Below are 23,516 nucleotides of genomic sequence, written 5' to 3' on the forward strand. Positions count from 1 at the left end.
GTGTATTTTATATTTCTAAGATTTTGAATGTGGACAATTTCCCCTAATAATCTAACTTTTCATTTCCATTCTTTGAAGACTTAAGTAGCTCAAAATCGCCATCTTCTTCCACACAATGGACAGATCATCCCTTCTAAAATATCTGTAAATTAAACGCATCACAAAAAAAGCAGTGTGTCTGTGTCGCACAATGAAATCAGACAAGAGATCATCCCCGTGCTCCTCCAGCTTTATTGATAGTTTAAAATTACATTTCTATTTTCTAGGACTTCAGTTGCACTTTCCTTCCGACTTAAAAACTGAGTACAAGCAAATGGTATTTATACAGTAGTCTAAGTGATATTGTACAAAAATAACATTTTGATTTCTGTGAAAACATTTTTCATTCCGAAATAACTCCTAATTCTGCTGCTCTGACAACTGTTCTTGATGTTAAATTTTGCCAAGGTAAAAAAAAAAAAAGGTTCCAAAGCCATTTTTAAAAGGAAAAAGTCTACCTTGGACTACCAAGTGATATTTAAATTGTAAACAGATTTCTATAAAAGAGAATGATTCTTTTAATACCTCCAAAATTTTTTATATCTTAGTAATATAACATGTAGTTTGTTATCGCCCACTTAGCTGCTTGTAGGGCTGAAATGCATCATGTTATGAACTGTTTCCATGTCATACTCTCTTGGCCAACTCATAACCCACTAAAACAAACCAAAATAACCATACATGGAAGTTTGGTTTCCATTTACTCCCTTCTTCTGTCTCATTTTACTGAGACTCACTTCCACAAGCTCAGAGGTCCTATAGATTCCCATATGTTTAGTCCCATTTATTCATCTCTGATCACCAGTGGCTTGGAAAGGGGGGTTCTTTAACAAAGCATTATACATAACACCGCTACCAAACTAAAACATTTTTGTATTGAATGCAGAAAGATATTTTTTCACCCCTTTCATTGTATTACATGTTGAGAGGCTCACTGGCCTGGGACTAGCCTCTGTTAGCCAACCTTTGGCCAGTGAAGAGGATTCAGAGAAAATAATACAACCAACCATCAATCTGAAAAAAGGAGGGGCAACAGAGGGCACTGATTATGCGGTGGCTTCAATGGTGCACTCTTTTGCCAGGTGGCCCGCCTTTCCGCAATTGTAGCAGTTAGTCTCGCTGGCTTTACTGCAATGCACAGCAACGTGACCAATCTCCCCACACCTAGAGGAAACAGAAAGGGATTCAGTGAGGGGCAATAAAGCGAAACGTCCTCCAAAGTGAACACAAAAATGCAGAAAGAGGTAACACGACGAGCTTAATTCGAGGTTCTAAAGAGACAATTGAGATGCAAAATGACATTGGATTGGAACTCAAAAGTATAAGGCAAAAAAAGTCCTCGCTTACCTGTAACATTTCACCTTATCGCAAAGTTTCTGGATGTGGCCAAACCCTCCGCAAGAGTAGCACTTCTGCTCGTTGGCATGATCGCAGTCGCGGGCCATGTGGCCAGCTTTGCCGCAGGTGTAGCACAGCTGCTCTCTCTCCTTTTTGGGCTCCTTGCAGTCCCGGGAAATGTGACCGCTCCTGTGGCAGTTGTAGCACGCTGGACAGGGGAAAAGAAAACAACAGCAACCGTTGTCATTCCAGCGTGTAGAACTGGCAAATTTCAAGAAAATGTTAAGCAGTGAAATGATCAATAAAAATCATACAGTCAGCATACTGCATATTATAATTAACAAGAACCACAATGCATACCATCCTCAGTTTGGTCACAGTCCCTGGCCATGTGTCCTTGATCTCCACACCGATAACAGAACAGGTCTGTAAAGACGGACAAATGCGTATGCAAAAATGAAAAGGACTACAAAGCTGGAATTTGCATTTTACTTCTATGTATAGCTGGAGTGGCTTAAGTGTTTCTCCTAGGGATAATGTCAGTATACAAATAAGAAATGCCGTGCTGAAAAACAACAACAAACAAAAACAAAACCCACATATGTGCAATTGTGAGAAACTTCTGTAATACTGATCTCATACTAAGTGCAGCCAGCATAGTATAATGTACCCTTGCCTCGTCCCCGACCCCTGCCACGTCCACGCGAACCAGTGGCATTGGGGCAATGCTTGATCCAGTGACCAGTACGGCCACATCCAAAGCACTCACTGTTGTTGCTCATCTCCATTACCTAAACAAACAAACAAAAAAACACATCAATAAACAACATTCAGTTTCAGGAACTTACCACCTCACCAGTTTCAGCTGTTTTCCAGCCGTCTATCTTACCAAGCTCTAACACCAAACACACAAAGGAAGACAACTCTCTCCAAAGGGGAATGTGGATGCTATCTTGGCATGCAACACCCTGATTTTCCACAAGGTTTAGTCATAACGAAACTCAGCTCTGACCCTCTAAAGAGGCCAAATTCTGTGAAGCACATGGATGGACAGGGGTATTTTAATCTGCGACAAATTTGATCGCTTCAAAAAAAGAAAAAAATTCCAACTGTTGGTAATCCAGCGACGTCGACCTAATCACACCTGTCGCTCTAATCATTGATAGGATATGGACACCTGTTTATTTTTTTATTTCCTCCCCTCTGGCTTGGATAAAGCTTACAGGGTGCTCTCTTGTTTGGCAATTAAGCTGCTTAGTATGATGTTAAAACCTAAAAACATTACCATAACACATTACTCTTGTCTCTGATGGCTAAATCTGTCTAAACGACTTCATTACACTGATTTAATGTGCTCTGGCTCTAAAGGCGCATTACATGATGACATTACTACCGTAAGAGTCTGCTGATTATTGAATTTTTGTTTTTGTTTACACTTTTACAAAACAAGCCAGCATGGATATAAATACCACATGCTTCTGCAGAGTGGCCAAAACTTACCAAAACTTAACTTTTGGAAGATTCCTAAGACTATACTGATTTTAACACAAATTCTTATGTGTGGGTCAGACAACATCATGGCACAACTCACACACCCGTATGGTCAGGCTAGCATTGTGACTACCACGGGGATCTAATCTACGGTCAAACAGGAGGGGAGGGGGCTTTTTTTTCTGCAGCAGAATCTATCATAACTGGCCTACAATTAACTACAAAGCTAACTTACACGACTTCATCAGTGGGATCATGCTGTGATCGCCATAGGTCAAACTTCAGTTCGCTGACAGCGCTGAAGACATCAAGTCAGGAAGAATGTGAGTTAATGAATAATCAAGTTCCTCGCACTAAATACCCAAAAGGCGACGTGAGGTAACAAAAACGAGGCAGCTGGATTTAAATGGCCTTGTATAGACATGATGGCAAAGTGTTGCTATTTATTCCTAGAATGGGCAAGCAAGCGCTGCGTCGGGCCTCAGTTTACAGCACGAGTCCCTTAACAGCTTATTAGTTATTTACTTTATTGTTTCTCAAAAATGAGGCCTCGGTCCGGTAGAAATAATCAGTAAAATCAATCCGGATCCACAGAACGCTGCACGCTGACTACCACAGAAATGACCATGACAGCATGCCGTGGATTGTATGCTAACTTGGAGAGCTAGCTTCAGAGGGCAGCACGTCGCATCGTGTTATGTTGATTTAACATCTGCAAATAAACAATGCGGAGGATTAGCCTGCAGTAAGTTGATTCCACTCGTTTTAAAAAGCGCGAACAAACCACTTATATCAAGGATGTTAGGCAGACTATGTGATTCTGAGGCGTTTTAGGGCTTGCAAAAAAAGAAATCAAATGCCAAAGGTTGAAGCTACGCTAACGTTGGCCTAGTCACGTTGATTTTTCTGCGTACTCGCGAGACGCTGGTGCTGCTGGCTAACACATGCTAGCTCACCACCGCACCGCCACGACCAAGAAGCTCGGTTCAGTCGACGATCAGTCCCTTTCCTCGAGTAAGAAAGTGTCGATGAGGCACGTATAGCGATAAATGTTAGCAATAGACGGGTTTTCACGGGCATTCGGGTGATTTTACCATAAAAACAAAATTTCCCGCGCAGGGCGCACACACCAAAGTCGTTGTGACGAGCTGCCGTTAGCAGGCCGGACCCAGAACCCGATGCTCCGTTATGTAGAACGAACCAAATCAAACCAGTGCGTGTGCACGGAAAAACACGATTAAACGGGATTTTTTTCGCTAGTACCACTTTTAACGCGTCACAGTTTCTAAGTTTATAGAGATACGACATCTGCGGGTGAAATTTATTTTAATGCCGTTTTATTGCTTACCTTGATGGCTACCTAGCTCGGTCAGTGTTTACGCCTCCTTCTTTGCGCTACATGCGGTGTGAACAGGAGTTCCTGAATTGTCATTCACAGTATCCAGTAAAAACCTGCGCAGTCATTGGCCACATACTCTGCGAGCAGCCAGTCAGACGAGAGGATGTCTGGACACCGCCTCTATGAATCAGCCAATAGTGGATGCAGAACGGTCCCTTTTCCCTTAATCGACTAACCTTAATTTACTCACTTCGTTTTTAACATTTAAAACTTCTAAACATGAGAACCATTTCATAATGTCGTGGGTTTGCAATAAGAATGCATGTACATTACTACTGGCAACACATCTACTACCACTACAATCAAACATAATGCTGTAACTTGTAATAATTCTGACAATATTTTCCTAAAATTAAAATGATGTTTGTGCTATATTTAAATAGCACTAGATAGAAAAGTAGTAAAATACAGACTGTTGTTTCCATTTTAGCTGTATGCTTTTCATGAGACCATTAATTGTTAAGTAGCCTCAATTTATTCATGGAAAAAGCTTGAGATAAATCTGCATGCTAAGGTATAATAAAACTGTAAGCAGTTTTAAGAGCCTGCTCATATGGTGACCTCTCTGATGTCCTTCCTTTTCTGTTTCAGCTAATGTATTTTTTAAGCATATACAGTTTTAATTCAGCCAGCATCAATGAGTAAGACGGATATCAGAAGCAGCATTGTTTATGCGATCATAGCAATAACCGTACAAAGAACTGTATCTGGTTCTGGTTGAGGTAGATGGAAAAATTTATTTAAATTTGAAGTCAAAAGGCAGTTTGTATCATGTAAAGAAATTGACTAAAGTAATTCAAAATATTTGAATCAGAACAGCCAAGCAGAATCAAAATTATCCAGAATATCCATAAATTATTTGGCCAGAACCACTGGCAATTATGCAAACATGTGGCTGAATGCTAAATATTTCTTAGAAAGCAAAGTTAAAAACCCCAAATTATGTTTTAAAAGTGCGATTTTTCTAGTGTAATGCATGGCTGCAATACATCTATTTACTCTTACTTCAGTTCATTTTCTGTTAATCTTTCTTGTATTAGTATACAGTTTACATCTTGTACTTGTGTTATTTTATTTTTCTTATTTTAATTCTTATTTTTTCTTGACACTTTACACACTTAAGACAGTTCACGCAGACACTTTTAGAAACTTGCATTTTGTACTTTGCATTCTTTGTTATTTCTATTTTCCTACTAAGTTCTGTGCAATTGTGTATGAAGAGTTCATTTGCAAAAACAGATAACTCCATTTTGAGAAATTTTCAGAAAACTTTTTTTATTGTTTACTTGAGATAATATCAAACAAACTGAAGCTGAGTGGATTTGACTCAGTCGAAAGTACATGACAAAATAGAGAAAAAAATAAATTCTTAGTGTTATTATTATTATTATCTCAAGTAAACAATAAAAAAAATGAGTTTTCTGAAAACGGAGTTACCTGTTTTTACAAATGAACTCTTCGTATATTCCTCTAACCTTTGTTGATTTTATTGTACTCTGGCAAAATAATTACTTATCTTATCTTTCCACTTTTTAAACACACTTGAAATGACAACTTGTCACATACAGATTTCTTTTAAGGAATGCCTAAAAGTTTAATGAAACATACCTGAAATCTTTAAAGCATTTGGCATTCGAATGCCAGTGTAGACACAGACCTAAAATAATGCCATAAGGACAAACGCCCACTGTTGTGTATGTGTTTCAAACAGACAGCCGTGTGAACTTGTTTCAGTCCAGCCTGTATTGTTTTAATGAGCCTTGGCTGCATCACATTTTGAATACGTGATGACTGGTAGAGACACAGTCCATGGAAGCAGCCAGCATCTCAGCTAACTGGCCTGAGTGCTCTGTCAGATCAATAAGTGGGAAAGATGCAGTCATCTCAGTCTTAAGGTGGCTTTGGTTGAACAGCTCTGAGATCACAATTTCTATGCTCTGTGCTCTTCCTTTTGTGGCTCGCAATCTGTAATATGAATAGGGTGAAAGTATAATCACCTGTAGTGCATAAATCTGAATTGATTAAGAGATGCTTAATGACATTATCCCACGCCTGCTAAAACACATTGTCACGGTTGCATGTGGGGTGGGGTACCTTAAAAGGCTCCACAATGACAAAGCCCTGCCCTCATCTTCACAGAAACCGTATTTGGTATTTCTGTTACTTGTTAGATTGAATATCTGTCAGAAAATGCTATAATCAGGACACCAGACTAGACTGTGAATGTAGAGATGTAGGACAAACAGGACTATTTGCTGTTAGAGAAGAGTAGTTTGTGATTCTACTGGCCTGCTGCTTTATGGAAACAGTGTAAGCTGAACACCATCCGGGATGTTGATAAGGCTGTTTTATTCTCAGATGGTGTCAACTCCAGCGTGCTGAAAAGGACCTATGAACCATCTGTGATTAGGGTACCTCAGGGGACCCACACTGGTCTGCTACAGAGATGGTGAACACATGGTGAGTGTGGAGCGTTTGGTTTCAACCTGATACTGTTTGGGAAAAGAATGAGCTGTGATGTTGGTTTGGATGTTGGAAAAAACATCAGAATCCACTGTAAATGACAAAATGATGCCTATCTTCTTACAAAAAGATAGGTGGGATTTATTCAAAGGTGTAACCCACATGCCATACCACAGTTTTTATTGTGTTTTGCTAAGATATGTACAATGAACACGAGGAAAGCTACAAAAAACTGTAATTTTGTTATTTCCAACATTTCCTACAATGAATATTGCAGTATCCTCTTACTTCCAGATGGTGGTGCACTTGGAATTACATAGATTTGCTTCAAACCGGCAGTAGATTGGTTTTGTTTGGTCTTCAAAAGATACATTTGCAACTTCTATTTTAATAAATGTCCACTTTCAACTATAATCATTTTAATATGCAGTAACTTTACGAAAGTCGTTGCAAAGTAGGAGATCATTGGAATGAATAGGCGACGTAGACTACAGAATAGGACTTGTAAGTGTATGTTTATGTTAGATATGATTACAGTAAGAACTCTAGATTTCAAAATAATCAAATGTGTATTTTTCTACCAGTGAAAACAGCAGTATGGCAGAAGTGGGAGGGCTTAAATTGGTGCTATAGTTGCGCAGTGTGAGTGATGCTTGCAACTCTTGTTATGACTGTAAGGTCCTGTTTCAATCACTGGCGTCAGACGGACGCACGACACCGACTCGAACCGCTTCACCTTCTCCCGAACAACGTAAATATTTATTTGAAAAGCGAAGCGAACAACTTTGTGCGCGTTTTCCTGTGAAAGCGCTTCGCTGGACTTTTCACGATATCCCTCTTCGTGTCACTTTGAGGGTCCGACGGGATTTTCCTTCTTTTTTCTCGCATTCACCGCGACTGGGCGATAAAAAAAACTTTATCCCTTGCTTATTTTTTACGTTGCTTCGTTGATAACAGAAGCCCATCTGTGACCTTCATGCCTTTACATTAATGCAACTTTTTTAAAAAACAGGACATTTAATCGACGCACTTTCTGGACTTTTCTCTTGCTTTGACTTTTTCCTCTTTTCTTTGAACGCGTTGCAAATATGATGATGTCACCGACGCCACTTTTTCCTGAAGTTATGGCGGAGCACAACTTTTTTAACTTCTCTTGGTGAGCATGTACAGGCTACTGGCTCTTAGCATTGCCTCCGTTTGACTCGTGCTAGAAGTGGAAACTGTTCTTGTTAACCAGCTTGTCCGTAAGACCGAGAATTGCAGCCGTTTCGACGAGTGGAAATTGAATGGAGAACGAAGGGAGCCGTCTGGTGAAGTTTAACGATACAGTCCGCCTCACTGGGCCTTCGGGCAATTCCACTGTTATAACTGGATCTTACGAGGCCCTACTTAAAAACACTCGTAGCTAACGTTAGCTTGTGTAGTTGCACGGACTCCTGCATGTACTTTATTCGCTGTCGTGCTACTCTGTTTAGTAATACTGTTAAAGTAATGACAGCTCCGTTGAAAGCGTCCAGTTTAGTGGCCTTCTCTCCCTAACGCCACCAGATAACACTAACCTGCTGCTGACATTGATCTCACCTACGTTTATGACTTTGAAGGCTTCACAGGAACTTTGGTGTGGATGCAAAGCTGCCATGAATGTGTGTTACATAGACTGACCAGTGCTAAACATCAGATCTAAGTAAATGGAGGGTAAAGTCTGCTCATTCCAGATTTAACATATTTTCTGTTGATGCCCTTCTCTGGATGGATCACAGCACTTGTTTTGGACACAATTCCAGCAGCATGGTGGGGAGGGCCAAGGAGTTCTTGCTTTTCTCTGCTTCTATGCAAACCAGTATGTTTGCTGTGACAGCGAACCACTAACTGCAGTAAATCGTGCCTGCAGTGTTAACAGATCTTTGTATGAGACACACCAGAGATAATTGGGAGTTTTGCAGGGTTGAGGTGTACGTGCCAAATTTGAAAACTAGGAATCGGTTAAAAACTCTGTGTATATTTATAGTCCCATAGTTTGTAGTGGAAACAAAACAGAAGAGGGACTGTATTTTGTTTGTGATGGCCTCATCCAACTTAAGACTTTTAAGTTATTTTTTCTAAGTTTACTAGTGTGTCCTCTACAGCTATGGAAATCTTGTCATTCTTTGCTGTGTGTCATAAACCGGTGAGCTTTCGTGGTCTCACCATACAGACAAAGGATTCTGTTGAAAGCGTACACTCTAAATAACACGTCTGACCTCTGTGGTGGCCTGAGATTCTCCAGGTTTGACTGGATTAGTTTGTCTACATTGCTACTCACTTTAAAAAGGAACCTTATGCATGGTATTCTGTAAACTGCTGTTAAAGTCGGACACCGTATATGGGCACTGAACAGGTCCGAATGGAAGTCCTCTCTTTACTTTTCCTGTCACACTTTTGTAAGCCGTGCTGCTTGCCACAATGGCCCTAATCAAGCCATAATCCAAGAGGGCTGCACTTGGTGAGATTATTTTTAGATATTGCATCAAACAAGTTGCTGTAACCCAAATCTGTTTGTTTTGCTGCTATGAAAGCTTGTCAGTCTTAGAAGCTATTGTAACTGTAATGTACTCAAGGCAAATATAGCTGCTTTTGTGGTGTTAAAGAAAGGTGACTTTTCAAAACGGCATGGCTGAGTGTTTGATGATTAGGATAGAGAATAGCACTGTAGACAGTTACAGACCTTTGAAAACAGATGCACTCCAAAGTGCACATAATGAAAACTTTTACATTCTACACTATGACACTTTGTTTGCACAAGAAGAACTCCGAGCAGGGACTAATGTATTACTGATTTTTAAACGTATATTTCAGACCATTGCGAGCACTTGGCTTTTCTAATGGAGCACCTTCAGGGAGCGTGGAAGACCCTGAGCAACGGCTTCGGAATGAAGGACTCAGCGTTTGAGGGCCCCTGCCTTTCTCCAACCATGGTCCAGGGCTTTCCCTGCCAGCGTCGCTCCTCTGATGACAGCAAGATGCCCGACTCCAAGGCTAGCAGCACTATCCGTGTCTACCTCCCAAACCAGCAACGCACTGTGGTGAGTTGACATCCACTGGAGATAACAGACGGCACATCGATAGCTGTGTGGCTTTTGCTACCTTGAAGCCCCAGACTTTAAATAAGGCGTCGGAAATCCAGTGTTTCTACAAAATTCTTTAAAGACTCATGGAGCTTACATCTTGTTCTTCTTTTAAAATTAATTTGTGTCCTTTTTTCGTCTTTCAGGTAAATGTGCGACCAGGTATGACTCTACACAACTGCCTGATTAAAGCACTGAAGGTGCGAGGTCTGCAGCCTCAGTGCTGTGCTGTGTTCAGGCTGCATCCAGGACAGAGGAGGTGAGCTCAGGATGTTAATAGGGCTATTAATGATGTCAAAGACCATAGAAATCCCATTTCTACCTGCTCTAGATATTCTGTTAAGTTTCATGTCTGGTTTTTGCCTTTCAATCAGTAAAAAATTGCGAATGGATTGGAATACTGACTCGACCTCACTGATTGGGGAAGAGCTGCAGGTGGAGGTTTTAGATCACGTTCCTTTGACGACGCATAATTTTGTGAGTATGTTGAGCATTGACAGTATCCTCAGCAGTCTAAAAAAAAAGTGTCGCTCCTAAAGAAATAAATACACTTTTTTTCCTTCTCATTTTCAGGTTCGGAAAACATATCTGAAACTAGCATTCTGTGATATTTGCCAGAAGTTTCTTTTGAATGGTTTCCGTTGCCAAACGTGCGGCTACAAATTCCATGAGCATTGCAGCACCAAAGTGCCCACGATGTGTGTGGACTGGAGCAACATCAGACAACTCCTGTAAGTTTGTGGGAGTAAAACTTAAAAAAGGCTGTGAATGCATTGTCAGTACATTCTTTATCATTACATCCGGAGTAAGTCGTTATAGAAATACAACTTAGAGGCATATTTGCCAACCTAAGCACATTATCAGCATGGGAGCTTATAATTCTAAAATAATGAGTCTGAATAAGATATAAAGGGAAAGCAAGTTTGACAAGATTTTACAGTTCTGATTATATCTAAACTAAAATACGTCACTTTGCATGCTGCTGCTCAGAATAGAGGCTTATTGGTTTTATTTTGCATGCAGGCTGCAGCACTGATGGTAATCTTTTAAAGGTCCATGTCACTGACGTTGAACAGATAAGCCTTTTTTAACTGACAGCCACAGTAATTCAATTCAATTCAATTTTATTTATATAGCGTCAATTACAGTCAAATCGTCTCAAGACGCTTTACAGAACCCATATGCCTGACCCCCAGAGCAAGCCCAAAGGCGACAGTGGCAAGGAAAACACCCTTTTAACAGGGAAGAAACCTCGAGCAGAACCCGGCTCTATATAGGGGGGACCCATCTGCCTGCTGGCCGGGCGGGTTGAGAAGGACAGAAGAGGGCAAGGGGGAGGGATGGGAGAAGAGGGAGGGGTGGGAAAGCAAGGAAAACACAACACACATTTGGATACATGCATGACAGGATATGTGACACAGACAAAGTATAAGCTAACATTGAAAACTGACTCATAATTTACTCTTATGATGTACGGCTCTGACATTAAACATACTCCATATATAGCTAGCAGTAAAATTCAAACAGTATGTAAGTTAGCATAACAAGTATAGAAAAGGCGATGCAGAGTTGACTGGTGGAAAAAGGGAGTTGGAAGCAGAGGGCTGGAGGAAGGTCAGCAGCAGCATCCCACAGTGGACATGGTGGAGACTGGACCAGTTGGTGGAACATCGACCGCAGATCTGAAGCATCCAGCTCTGGGACCAGGGACACTTGGAGAAATAGCACAGGGGGAAACAGAGTGAATGTACTGCAATAACGGTATACATATTAAATGTAAAGGTAGATAGAGAAGGGCTCAGTCCCCCAGCAGCCTAGGCCTATAGCAGCATGACTAGAGGCAGAACGAAGGGACGTCCAAGAGGGAGTCAGCTGTGCAAATGAAGACACAAGCCGAACCCCTGTGGGTCACCCAGTCAGCCCCAACTATAAGATTTGTCAAAAAGGAACGTTTTAAGCCTGGTCTTAAAAATAGAGAGGGTATCTGCCTCCCAAACCCAAACTGGGAGCAGGTTCCACAGGAGAGGCGCCTGATAACTGAAGGCTCTGCCTCCCATTCTACTTTTAGAAATTCTAGGAACAACAAGTAAGCCTGCAGCTTGAGAGCGAAGAGTTCTACTAGGATAATAAGGTACTATCAGATCTTTAAGATATGATGGAGATTGGTTATTAAGAGCTTTATATGTCAGAAGAAGGATTTTAAATTCTATTCTGGATTTAACAGGAAGCCAGTGAAGAGAAGCAAGTATAGGGGAAATATGATCTCTTTTGCTAACTCCTGTCAGTACTCTCGCAGCAGCATTTTGGATCAACTGTAGATGTTTGAGAGAGCTATTTGGACAACCTGATAATAAGGAATTGCAATAGTCAAGCCTGGAAGTAACAAAAGCATGAACTAGTTTTTCTGCATCACTCTGAGACAGAATGTTCCTGATTTTTACAATATTACGCAGGTGAAAAAAGGAAGTCCTACAGACTTGCTTTATGTGTGAGTTAAAGGACATGTCCTGGTCAAAAATAACTCCAAGATTCCTCACAGTAGTACTGGAGGCCAATGTGATGCCATCCAGAGTAACTATTTGCTTTGAAAGCGAGTTTCTAAGATGTTTGGGGCCAAATACAATGACTTCAGTTTTGTCTGAATTTAGCAGTAGGAAGTTAAAAGTCATCCAGGTTTTAATGTCCTTAAGACAATCTTGCAGTCTAGCTAACTGATCAGTTTCATCTGGCTTCATAGATAAATACAATTGTGTGTCATCTGCATAACAATGGAAGTTAATACAATGCTTCCTAATAATATTGCCTAAAGGAAGCATGTATAATGTGAAAAGTATCGGTCCTAAGACAGAACCCTGAGGAACTCCATGATTAACTTTAGTATGCTCAGAAGAGTTATTGTTGACATGCACAAACTGGAACCTATCTGATAAGTAGGATTTAAACCAGTCCAGTGCTGTCCCTTTAATGCCAATTGAATGTTCTAGACCCTGTAATAAAATTTTGTGGTCGATTGTGTCAAACGCTGCACTAAGATCTAACAAAACAAGTATAGAGACTAGTCCATTATCTGATGCTATGAGAAGGTCATTAGTAACTTTCACTAGAGCTGTTTCTGTGCTATGATGCACTCTGAAGCCTGACTGAAACATTTCAAACAAATTATTCCTTTGTAAGTGTTCACATAATTGATTTGCAACTGTTCTTTCCAGAATTTTAGAGAGAAATGGTAGGTTGGATATCGGTCTATAGTTAGCTAACACATCTGGATCTAAAGTGGGCTTTTTAAGCAAAGGTTTGATGACAGCAACCTTAAAAGCCTGTGGTACATAGCCTGTTACTAGAGAGAGATTAATCAGATCTAACATTGAAGAATTAATTAAAGGTAAAATCTCCTTGAAGAGTCTAGTTGGGATAGGATCTAAAAGACATGTTGATGGTTTGGATGTAGAAACTGTTGAAATTAGTTCAGAGAGACATATAGGAGTGAAGAATTCTAAAGATTCATCAAGTCTAACAGCCAATTCAAAAGCATCTGTGACATTTGTAGGAAGGGCCAGATTAATTTTATCTCTAATCAGAACTATTTTCTGTGTAAAGAAGCTCATGAAGTCGTTACTGGTTAAAGCTAAAGGAATACAAGGTTCAACAGAGCTCTGACTCTTTGTCAGCCTGGCTACAGTGCTAAAGAGAAACCTCGGGTTGTTCTTGTTCTCCTCTATTAAAGATGAATAATAAGTTGTCCTGGCATTACGAAGAGCTTTTTTATAGATTACTAGACTATTTTTCCAAGCCACATACACTACCTCTGAATTAGTGGAATACCACTTTCTTTCCAGCTTTCGGGATGCCTGCTTTAAAGTCTGCAGCTGGGAATTATACCAAGGAGCAAGTCTTCTCTGAGATATAACTTTCTTTTTTACAGGTGCAACACTATCAAGAGTTGTACGCAGTGAGGCTGAAGCATTATTAACATAATAATCCACTTCAGTGGGGGTAAAATTATAATATTTGCCTTCTGATTTGCCACTCCTCAGTAGTCTATAGTAGTCAGCTGTTCTTTGCCTGAGCACTAAAACAATCACAGGAACGCTTTACTATGAATTAGTCACACTCCATTTCTTTCTTCAGGTTGTGTCCAACACCTGGTGAGAGCGGTGCCCCGTCCCTGCCGCCGCTGACATCTCGCCGTATGAGAGAATCCTTAACACGGTTTCCAAGGTGAGGCTGAGTTTTTGTCTTCGGTCTATCCATGACCTATGCTCCTGGTGCTTTAAAACAAGCTCTTATTTCACATACACATGTATACAATGTGAAGCAAAATGGGCATTGCAAACACATTCTGTAGTTTTGCTACTGTGGTAATGATAGAGGAGAAAATGGTTTCACTGAATTGAGCCTTTGTTTTTTGTGACCAAAGGAGTGAAATAACTTCTGTATTTTTTAAAGGTCCCCTGTGGAGAGTTCTTCTAAACCAGCAAAAGATTTGTTAACATTCAGTGTGTATCAATGTGTTTAATGCATTTTTCTTCCTCATAAAACATGTGCAAAGCGTGTTTTTAAAAGTCGTTCAAAACCTGCAGTGTTTACAGCCGTGTTTACCTAGTAACAGTGTTCCCTTTTCCTGTCTTTATTACCGACGTGCTGCATATTTCGGGGTGTTACCACAACGTGTAGATCACTCGAATAGCAGTGAACTATTGGCAGGCATGTGCATCGTATAAACCCGTGTCCTCGTGTGTGTAAGTGAGCTAAACAAAACTGGGGCTCGTTCAAGCAGCACTTGGAGAGGTAAACAAAATCAACCCAGAACCTGCATGACTGATTATGAATGCCCATGTTTTGTTTGAAAGTAATCCTCTTGTCCAGATTAATGCCAGTGAACTACTTGATTGTGTCACTCACTCTTCTTCATTGTAGTTATGGTTGGACAGAGCTAATGATCAAGATGTTCCTTCGTCTACGAATGATGGCAAACAAAAAGAACAAGGAAATACTGGAAGTGATTATGCTGGATGAGGGCACTGTAAATAGGGGTTGACATGTTTAAAGCACTTATAACCATTGTGATTTTATATTATTTGTTATGCTTGACTGCAGCACAATTGTAGTTGTGTAGTGATTTCATAAGAACCTTAATCTTAATTGAATTAAATCCTGTTTTTAATGACGTCCACAGCTTTAGGAGAGCTTACCAGGCCAAGGGCTGATGTAACAAAGTGTGAAAAGAGTCTGTTGTTTCAGTGGAATTTAAAATGGTTAAAAAAAGTACTTTGAGCTGCCAAATTAGCACTCCCAAAGTATCAAGTTGCTCCATGTAAACCATTCTCAAATACTCTTTTGAAGCATAGTTTTGCGTCGCCAACAGATGGGATTGTTGTTAAGGAGTGCACTTCATGTTTGTAACTGTGATATAATGTGATCTCTGTTTATATATGTCATTCAGCAGGGTTACCACTGTCCCCATTTTAACTAGCACCTGCAGTACGGTTAGTCCAGTAACGGGATGTGCACAAAAAGCGTTAAATGAATTCAAAGTTTTATTGAAGCTCAATTCATGTTTGTTAATGATTCAACTTGTTAAAATTAGATGATGTGTTTGCAATGGACCATCTCAAGTTAGGCTAGCATTTGGATTGCTTGGAGATTTAACATTTTTGGCTGTTGAGCTTTGTACTCTTCAACTGAGCCAACACTGATCTTGGCAAACATGAAGGACAAAATACCTCTACACTGTCAAGTTTGCCAGAAATGGCACTAAAGGACAGACACAATAAAATGAACCAATAACTGCTTCCCTGCAGGGCTAGTTTTCCAGATTTACTCTGCTTTTGTTGCTGCGGTACCGTTTAGGTTAAGCAGTAAAGCATACATCGTATATTGAAAGAGTGATTGTGAGATAGCAGGCTATTGAGGGGGACAAGATACATAAATAAAGCTTGAGTAGTGAAAGTGAGAGAAAATGACAGAAATGAAACTAGAGAGCCCCTGCACCTACTATCACCACACCCACGGTGGCTCAATTTTAAAGAAGTTACAGAATTCACCGTGTCTTTCTGCTGAATGTCAGTGGTTAGTGCAATTCTGAAGCGGTGACACATGAAATAGCTCAATCCTAATATCTGATTCTTGTTCGCCCTCACAGCTCAGCCCACCGATATTCCACCCCTCATGCCTTCAACTACACCACACCCTACCCACCCACAGGCGGCGGTCTCTCCCAGAGGCAGCGCTCCACTTCCACACCCAACGTCCACATGGTTAGCACCACCCTGCATGTAGACAGCAGCATGATCGAGGTAACTACACACCATATGGGCCCCTTGGGTACTCCTGTAGGTTCAGGCAACCACTCCTAAAATATCTCATGCCTTAGAGCGTTGTTGCCCTCCTACATACGTCTCAGGCATTTCAACTATCTTCGTCTTGCTTCTTACCTCTGTGTTAAGTAATCCACCCAGGCAGGGCTGACTTTTTTTCTTTCGAATTCCCCCGATTGCATCTTATTTTAGTAAGTTTTAATCTGTGACATTTGACTTCCCCTGTTCAGTTCTACTTTCTGCTTTATCTGTGTCACTGTTCTTGCACAATCGACTCGCTAGTTTTTTTTTTCCTGCTTCGTAGACTATTTCCCCTATATTCTGTCCAGGTACAACCCTGGGCATCACTTTTGTCATGGCTGCTTCCTCACTTTCCTTTACTCTGTCCCTTTCCCTCCTGTATCCTCACTGGCCTGTTGTATTGTACCCTACTGGGGAGTAGCTAGACTGCCTGAATACCTCCCCCAGCTCCTGGTGCCATAGATTCTGGCTGAAGAGGAAAGTAGGTATTGTGCACTTCTCCCAGTCTTTTGTTGAGGCCTCACCTGAGAGTCCAGAAAAGGTTAGAAAGCAGAGTGTCTGTGTGCAGTCTGAGTGGCATGTCTTGCAAACAGGCTATCTACATTCATATCTTAGTCCTGCAGTCAAACCATGAGTGACAGCTCAGCATGTGGTTTAGGCTTTGAACAAGCTAACCAAACTCTGTCTCTGTCTTGTCTCTTCAGGATGCAATGCGTGATCATGACTCCGGTAAGTGCTTGCTTTGCATTTTATTACTTTTATGTTATATACTTTAGGGAAGCATCGGGTCTCCTTCACCTTCAACACAAATTTTCCAGTGCACATTGATCTAAAACACAAGTTCGGATCTTTTTTCACTGACTGTCTGTCCAGTCGAAAATTCTCTTGGCAGGATCTGACGCCAAGGTCTCCTTGTTACATTTAACAGTCATTTTTATAAAACCTTAACAGCTGAAGAATAGTAATACAAGAATAAATTAGATGTCAATCTGTATATTTTTCATACCGCTAATAACTTCTGTTTATCTTCAAATATGACCTCCCCCGTTTGTTTTATCCTTGCCTTTCATATCATGCTGTTTGAAGGCAGAATTTAAAGTACAGAAATCCTGATTAGAGATTTTAGAGTAAATCAATGGCTGTCCCAAATGATATGATATGTGTCATGTCTAATCTGTTTGCCATTTTGTAAGTTTCTGTCGATATTTGGTAACTTCCTTAACAGTTGCATTTGGTTAATGGTCACTGAGCAGCAGCTAAAAATGTGCATTGCGCAGAAACAATGGCAAACTTTGATGAGTTCCATGTGAAAGGAATGTAATGAGTAGTAAGCTGTAATTTTGAATCCTTGTATGGTGGGAACTTAATGATTTTTACACAGCCTTCCATCCTTAGTTGTTCTCTTTTGCTTTGTATTCCTGAAGCGGGGAGTTCCCCCAACCAGAGCCCTACTGGCTGGTCCCAATCCAAAGTCCCTGCACCTGCTCAGCGAGAGAGGGCCCCATCCTTCAACACTCAGGAGAAAAATAAAATAGTAAGTTTTGTGTTTAGTCTTGTGTAATGCTTGCACAGTAATTGGTGCAGCCTGTCTTTCTGTAAACCACCTCCTGACGCCATCTTATGCTTGCGTTGTTTCGTCACTTGCATCTTTTTTATTTCTGTTAATCCAGAGGCCTCGGGACAAGCGGGACTCGAGTTACTACTGGGAGATCGAGGCCAGCGAGGTTTATCTGCACTCCCGCATTGGCTCAGGCTCCTTTGGAACTGTATACAAAGGAAAATGGCATGGTAGGAATGCATTACAGACAGGGCAGGGCACTGTCAGGTTCACCACTTTCACATTTTCACACCATACTCAACATTTTAAAGTGAGTTACCCTACACACAGTGCTTTTCGTATGAGTCATGTAGATTTTTTTTTTTAAAATACATGAATATTCTTGTTCTAGGTGATGTAGCAGTGAAGATTTTAAAGGTGACGGACCCGACACCAGAGCAGTTCCAGGCATTCAGGAATGAAGTGGCCGTCCTGAGGTAACAAATAACTGGAACACTGTTTTGTTTTTTGTGTCTTCTTACTGTTCAGCTGTTTCTACAGCTGAACACTGTTAAATTCTTGGTGAATCATCTTCATTGCTAACTTTTATCTTATCTTCGGTATGGTGATTTCCTCTTCCCTTCTGCTTCTGGTCGCAGGAAAACACGACATGTCAACATCCTGTTGTTTATGGGCTACATGACGAAGGACAACCTGGCCATTGTGACCCAGTGGTGTGAGGGTAGCAGCCTCTACAAACACATTCATGTCCTGGAGACAAACTTCAAGATGATCCAGCTCATAGATATTGCCAGGCAGACAGCTCAGGGCATGGAGTAAGTCCCAGAGAATGAGCTGCTCTGATAGACCAACTTAAAAATAGCTGGCATGTCTTCTAACTTTATTCCTTTGTTTCCAGCTATCTGCATGCAAAGAACATCATTCATCGTGACATGAAGTCCAACAGTATCCTTTCTTTTGATTTTTTTTTGGTGTGTACTTAAGATAAAAGCCTGTAATGCTCCGTAATCCTCAAACAGTGCAGCATCCGTCTTTCCAACATGTGTTTTAGCTGCGATTCCTTGACACCAGGGCAGACATTTTCCTACATGAAGGACTAACGGTGAAAATCGGGGACTTCGGTCTTGCTACGGTGAAGGCCAGGTGGAGCGGCTCACATCAGGTGGAGCAGCCCTCTGGATCCATTCTTTGGATGGTCAGTAACAGCTTAAACCACTAACAGCAGTACTTTCACAGCTGGATCAGTCATTATGAACTTTAAATAATTTAATTGGTTGACTCTGTTCCAGCTAGAGGACAGCTTCATTGAGACATTAAAAAAACCTGTAAACACACAGCACACACACATAAAAAACATGTAATTAGAAACTGTTCACCGTTTTGCTTTATTTTTGGGTATATGTTGACAGGCTCCTGAAGTTATCCGGATGCAGGATAACAATCCCTACAGCTTCCAGTCTGATGTCTATTCCTATGGAATTGTTCTCTTTGAGCTCATGACGGGAGAGCTCCCATACTCCCAGATAGCCAACAGAGATCAGGTAAAGTCATTTCCACATACTCTATGCTAGGCGCCAGTAGTTTAGCAGTACAGCGGGGCATGTCGGTGATATTGCTATGATGAGTCTTTCCCACTCTGACGTCCACACGTTAATTGGAATTGTCTAGCACATTGATTGTTGCTCGACAACTGTTAGCTTAAAGGCTACAACTTGTTGCCACCTTGTTAGATTTGATTATGTCTAATGTCCAACAGAGCTTTTACTCTGCAGTCAGTCATGTGTCTAAGCTCTCGTCTGTCAGGCTGTGAACCCAGGCCAGAAGGTGGTGGAAAGACACTGTGTCGCTGTCTGAAGGGGGTTGTGGTGCTGGCCTTAGGCCCACCACGGAACAGAGGCGGGCGCCATGGAGCCACTGGCCTAATTTTAGACCCCGTAACACAACCCTGTATGTGTGTGAGAAAACGGGTGCATGTCTGTGTGTGTGTGTGTGTAATTTTTTGACCTGTAATGGGCCACGAGGCATGGCATGGATCATATCTGGCTCTTTACCCATTTCAGTTTACTTTGTGTATTCAAATTAGACTGAAATTCTGTACAAAGTGTCACCATAAGTAGTGCAGTGATCCACTGTTGTACCTTATTCTCCTTGATACTGTAGAATGACTTTGTGCTCAGCTGATCTGGCAAGCACATAGAGTACTCCTATCATCCTTTATCTCTGCAGGATCATGCACTCATGCTTTCACAATAGCTCCAGTGTTTTAAATGTCTGTCACCTTAGACTCACTGGCAATGCTTCTAAAGTATCTCTGAGATGGACTGCTGATGTAGGATTGATCAAGTGTCTCCTACAGCTGCACTGGCTTCAATCTGTACTTCAAATAATGTTCTCAAAATGTGATCACTGCTCCACTAAGTCTTATCTGCTTTTTGTTACTCCACTCCATCAGATCATTTTCATGGTGGGAAGAGGCTATCTGTCCCCAGACCTCAGTAAGCTCTACAAGAACTGCCCCAAAGCCATGAAACGATTGGTGGCCGACTGCATCAAGAAGTCCAAGGATGAGAGGCCCCTCTTTCCACAGGTGAACTATGCTCCTGGTAACTGTAGACATCAAGCTGAATTACTAGCATTTCGTGAGACTAATTTTTCTTGTATGAATTTTTAGATCTTGTCGTCCATCGAGCTTCTTCAGCATGCCCTCCCTAAGATAAACCGCAGTGCCTCAGAACCGTCCCTGCACAGAGCCTCTCACACGGAGGATATCAATGCCTGTACGCTGACCTCCACCAGACTGCCTGTTTTTTAAAGGCTCAGACAGTACTGTCCCTCCTCCTCTCCTTACACTTGCCTTCCTCCTCAAAATATACAAATTAGCCCAAAAAATTCTGTATGCCCAAATTCTCTTCATAAAGATGATACTATACACATGCAATCGTACATAAACCCATGTTAATCAATACAACATGCAATGAGGAGAGAGAGGGAAGTGCAGAGAGAAGTGCGTCTGAGATTAACTTTGGAAGCGATTAAGTGATGATGGATTGTAGTTGGATGTACATATGAAGAGGTTAGCATAAGATGCATCAAGGTGAAGCCTTGCTCCATGTTGGCATTGTATTTGGTATAAGTTGTAAATATATGCACGCACACCTACCTAAGACAACGATGAATGGACATTGAAGGAAGCTCAAGAGAAAACCAGATGCATCTCTTGATTTTGGGTTCTGTGATGTGAAGCACACCTTTCTGTCAGACCGCCCTGTGTTCTGAGGGAGAGGACTTTTTACGCTTAGCTGCCTTAAGAGGAAACAAAGCCTGGACTTAGATCCTGCACAACTTCACCTCCTCTTCTCACAAAGCCGTTGGATGTAGTCCATTTAGTTGCACAGTAGTAGTTGATTTTGCATTGTCTTAAATGGGGTAGACATGGGGAATTTTTTTGTCTTTTTTTGTCGTCGTTCTTGTTGACTTCTTTTGTCTTTGTTTTTGGGCCATTTTGGATGAATTGTAGCTTGTCGGACAGTGAGCATGAGCGATGATGGAAATCTGCACAATTTTCAGCAAAAACAGCGGTTATGTTTCAACAGTATGCGATGACTTCATAGCTCTGAGTAAACTGATCTGTAGGTCCCCACACATCCTTATCAGTCCTTACCGTCGGTAGGTTCTCACAAGCTGGACATTCGGCAGTTGTCTTAAATATTTAAAATGATTTGGAAACTAATTTGTATTTGTTTATCGTGTCACTTTCAGGAGGTGAAACGTTTTATTGTGAACTTGGTGAGAAAGGTGTCTATTCAATATTTTAATAAAATTAAGTTAAATTTCTTTGCCAAATCAACATGTATGAATCGCCTTTGTTTTGTTATAGAAATACAATGATTAGTCAGCTTTTCATGTACGGATGAAGTAGATCATTTGAGCTTAAATGCAGCGATGGAAGCAGCTAATTTGGGGAGTGGACATCAGATTCTGCTGCTTCTCCTCTCGTTCACTGACAGTAAAATCCCACACATGTGCAAGACTTTGTGACAGTGTGTAATGTTTGCTGTAGCAGTGGCAACGTGGTGTAACCTCACCGGGGATCCAGTCCAGACACTCCACCAAGGGATTCCACCATTGGCTGATGCCACTGTGCTCTGCAGAGACACTGGCGAGCTCAGTGGAACAACAATCATTCAGCAAGGGAGGGACGTGTGGTGGAAAGAAAGGACAGTTCTATTTTCTTTTAGTGTAAACATCCAGCATGCAGTTCCTGCTGGGCAGGACCACTTCACTTGGTTTGTACCCAAGTGCAAATTTATTGTAAATATAGCAGTATTTGCTGTGATCCAAAAAGGGGAGTAAGTGTTTGTTTTGTTTGTTTTATGGCTCTTTAATTTGAAGCCAGAGAGAGAAACATGGTGGGAAGTTTCTGAGTCCTTTCTCTCATTTGAATCATGTCTGAAAAAGTGGTCAAACAGGCCTGATGTCATCAAAAGCGGAGCAGCACAATAAGACTGAAGCCTTGGTCAACTGTTTTTACAGCAGTTCTATATGTGTTTATCTGTTCTATTTCTGCATCCTGACAGGCCACATATGCTGGCCAAAGTGAAATCAACAGAGCCCGTATGTCCTACCTCCATAGCTCCATCTAGTGGTTCCTCTGCATGAAGTAATATCAGCTAAAGCGTATAAAAATGGTGACTGTGACAGTACAGAGTGTTGATGCATCCTGTATACATAGCATTTTGCCACTGTTTAGTTAGTTTAGTTTGTAGTTTATTTCAGGCAATGACTTTCAAACAACATAATTTCAATGCAGGTATCATTTACACAACAGTAACTGGACAGGTAATACATGTGCTTACATGGCCCATATGGAGTGTGAAACTGTAGCTGGTGGAAGTGATGCTGCAGTTTGATTTTATATGGTGGGATATTTTAAGCAGGTGCTGCCTAAACTACAGGTCAGACCACTTCAGTGGATCACAAAAAAGAACCGAAAGAGTTGTGAACTGAATAATGAGGGAGGGAATAAAAAGAGAAGAAAGAAATGTTTTTGAAAGAGTTTTTTTTTAAAAAAAAAAAGGATAGTTTTACCTCATGCCAAAAAACTATCTGTCAAGATTAGAGGGGGAAGATAGTAGATAGTAGAACTATCAGCAACTCACAGACACATGAAACAACCAGACAATTAATTTGACTAAGGGGTCAGAATCCAAAAACTGGTTAAAAATGAACATGTATATATGGGCTTGTCATTTATTTTTAATGTAAATTTTTAATTTTAAAAGCAAATGACTATTATAGCCATATACATGTAAATAGTAGAAACATATAAAGTAATATCCAAGTAAAATAGAGATACCTTTACATAGTATTTCAATATATTATTTGGGTAAATGCACTTTTCAAACTCATTATACACTTAATGTTTCTTTACCAAGGTGAGTGAGTGAGCGAGTCGCTAAACCCAGATGGAGTGAACTCTGCGCTTTGATGCTTCTCTTTCTATACTTGACTAGATGACATAATTCTCTCCAGGCAACGCAGAGTCAACCTTTAAAACAGATACATTTTCCTCCAGCATTAAAGTAATGCAATTTGACAAACACAGCCTCTAGACGCGATGTTCCAATCTATAAAAGGAGCGCCTCGATTTAGTTAATAGTGTCTGCCAAGACAGCGATTTGCTTCTCTCTGCTGTGGCCTTCAGTTTTTATCTGGGAATAAAAAAGCCATTGATTGCAGTTTTATGTGAACATTTCTATAAGATGAGACCACATCTTTCCGCATAA

General features: G+C 40.9%; 2 protein-coding genes across 9 annotated transcripts; one reads left to right on the forward strand and one right to left on the reverse strand.

The window, feature by feature from the left end:
* Positions 1-213: 213 nt before the first annotated feature.
* Positions 214-4,358, reverse strand: cnbpa (CCHC-type zinc finger, nucleic acid binding protein a). Of its 2 annotated transcripts, none has more exons than XM_022203372.2 (5): positions 4,217-4,358; positions 2,054-2,168; positions 1,738-1,803; positions 1,387-1,585; positions 214-1,203 (listed from the first exon to the last, which is right to left on the reverse strand). In XM_022203372.2, exons 2-5 carry the CDS (start codon positions 2,163-2,165, stop codon positions 1,086-1,088), a joined length of 495 nt encoding a protein of 164 aa, XP_022059064.1. In that variant the 5' UTR covers positions 2,166-2,168; positions 4,217-4,358; the 3' UTR covers positions 214-1,085. The 2 variants fall into 2 exon arrangements, with proteins under 2 accessions (XP_022059064.1, XP_022059063.1); XM_022203371.2 differs by having other exon boundaries at positions 2,048-2,168.
* Positions 3,173-21,577, forward strand: raf1a (Raf-1 proto-oncogene, serine/threonine kinase a). Of its 7 annotated transcripts, none has more exons than XM_051948950.1 (19): positions 3,173-3,191; positions 6,626-6,727; positions 9,566-9,792; positions 9,981-10,093; positions 10,209-10,311; positions 10,408-10,565; positions 13,963-14,052; positions 15,977-16,130; positions 16,594-16,713; positions 16,877-16,901; positions 17,597-17,706; positions 17,843-17,960; positions 18,122-18,206; positions 18,369-18,545; positions 18,629-18,675; positions 18,807-18,925; positions 19,140-19,271; positions 20,183-20,317; positions 20,402-21,577. In XM_051948950.1, exons 3-19 carry the CDS (start codon positions 9,592-9,594, stop codon positions 20,540-20,542), a joined length of 2,028 nt encoding a protein of 675 aa, XP_051804910.1. In that variant the 5' UTR covers positions 3,173-3,191; positions 6,626-6,727; positions 9,566-9,591; the 3' UTR covers positions 20,543-21,577. The 7 variants fall into 7 exon arrangements, with proteins under 7 accessions (XP_051804910.1, XP_022059057.1, XP_022059058.1 ...); XM_022203365.2 differs by lacking the exon at positions 3,173-3,191 and adding an exon at positions 3,526-3,613; XM_022203366.2 differs by lacking the exon at positions 3,173-3,191 and adding an exon at positions 3,827-3,882.
* The last annotated feature ends 1,939 nt before the right edge of the window (positions 21,578-23,516 follow it).

The sequence above is a fragment of the Acanthochromis polyacanthus genome, chromosome 6, assembly GCF_021347895.1.
Source record: "Acanthochromis polyacanthus isolate Apoly-LR-REF ecotype Palm Island chromosome 6, KAUST_Apoly_ChrSc, whole genome shotgun sequence".
NCBI classification, from domain to species: domain Eukaryota; kingdom Metazoa; phylum Chordata; class Actinopteri; family Pomacentridae; genus Acanthochromis; species Acanthochromis polyacanthus.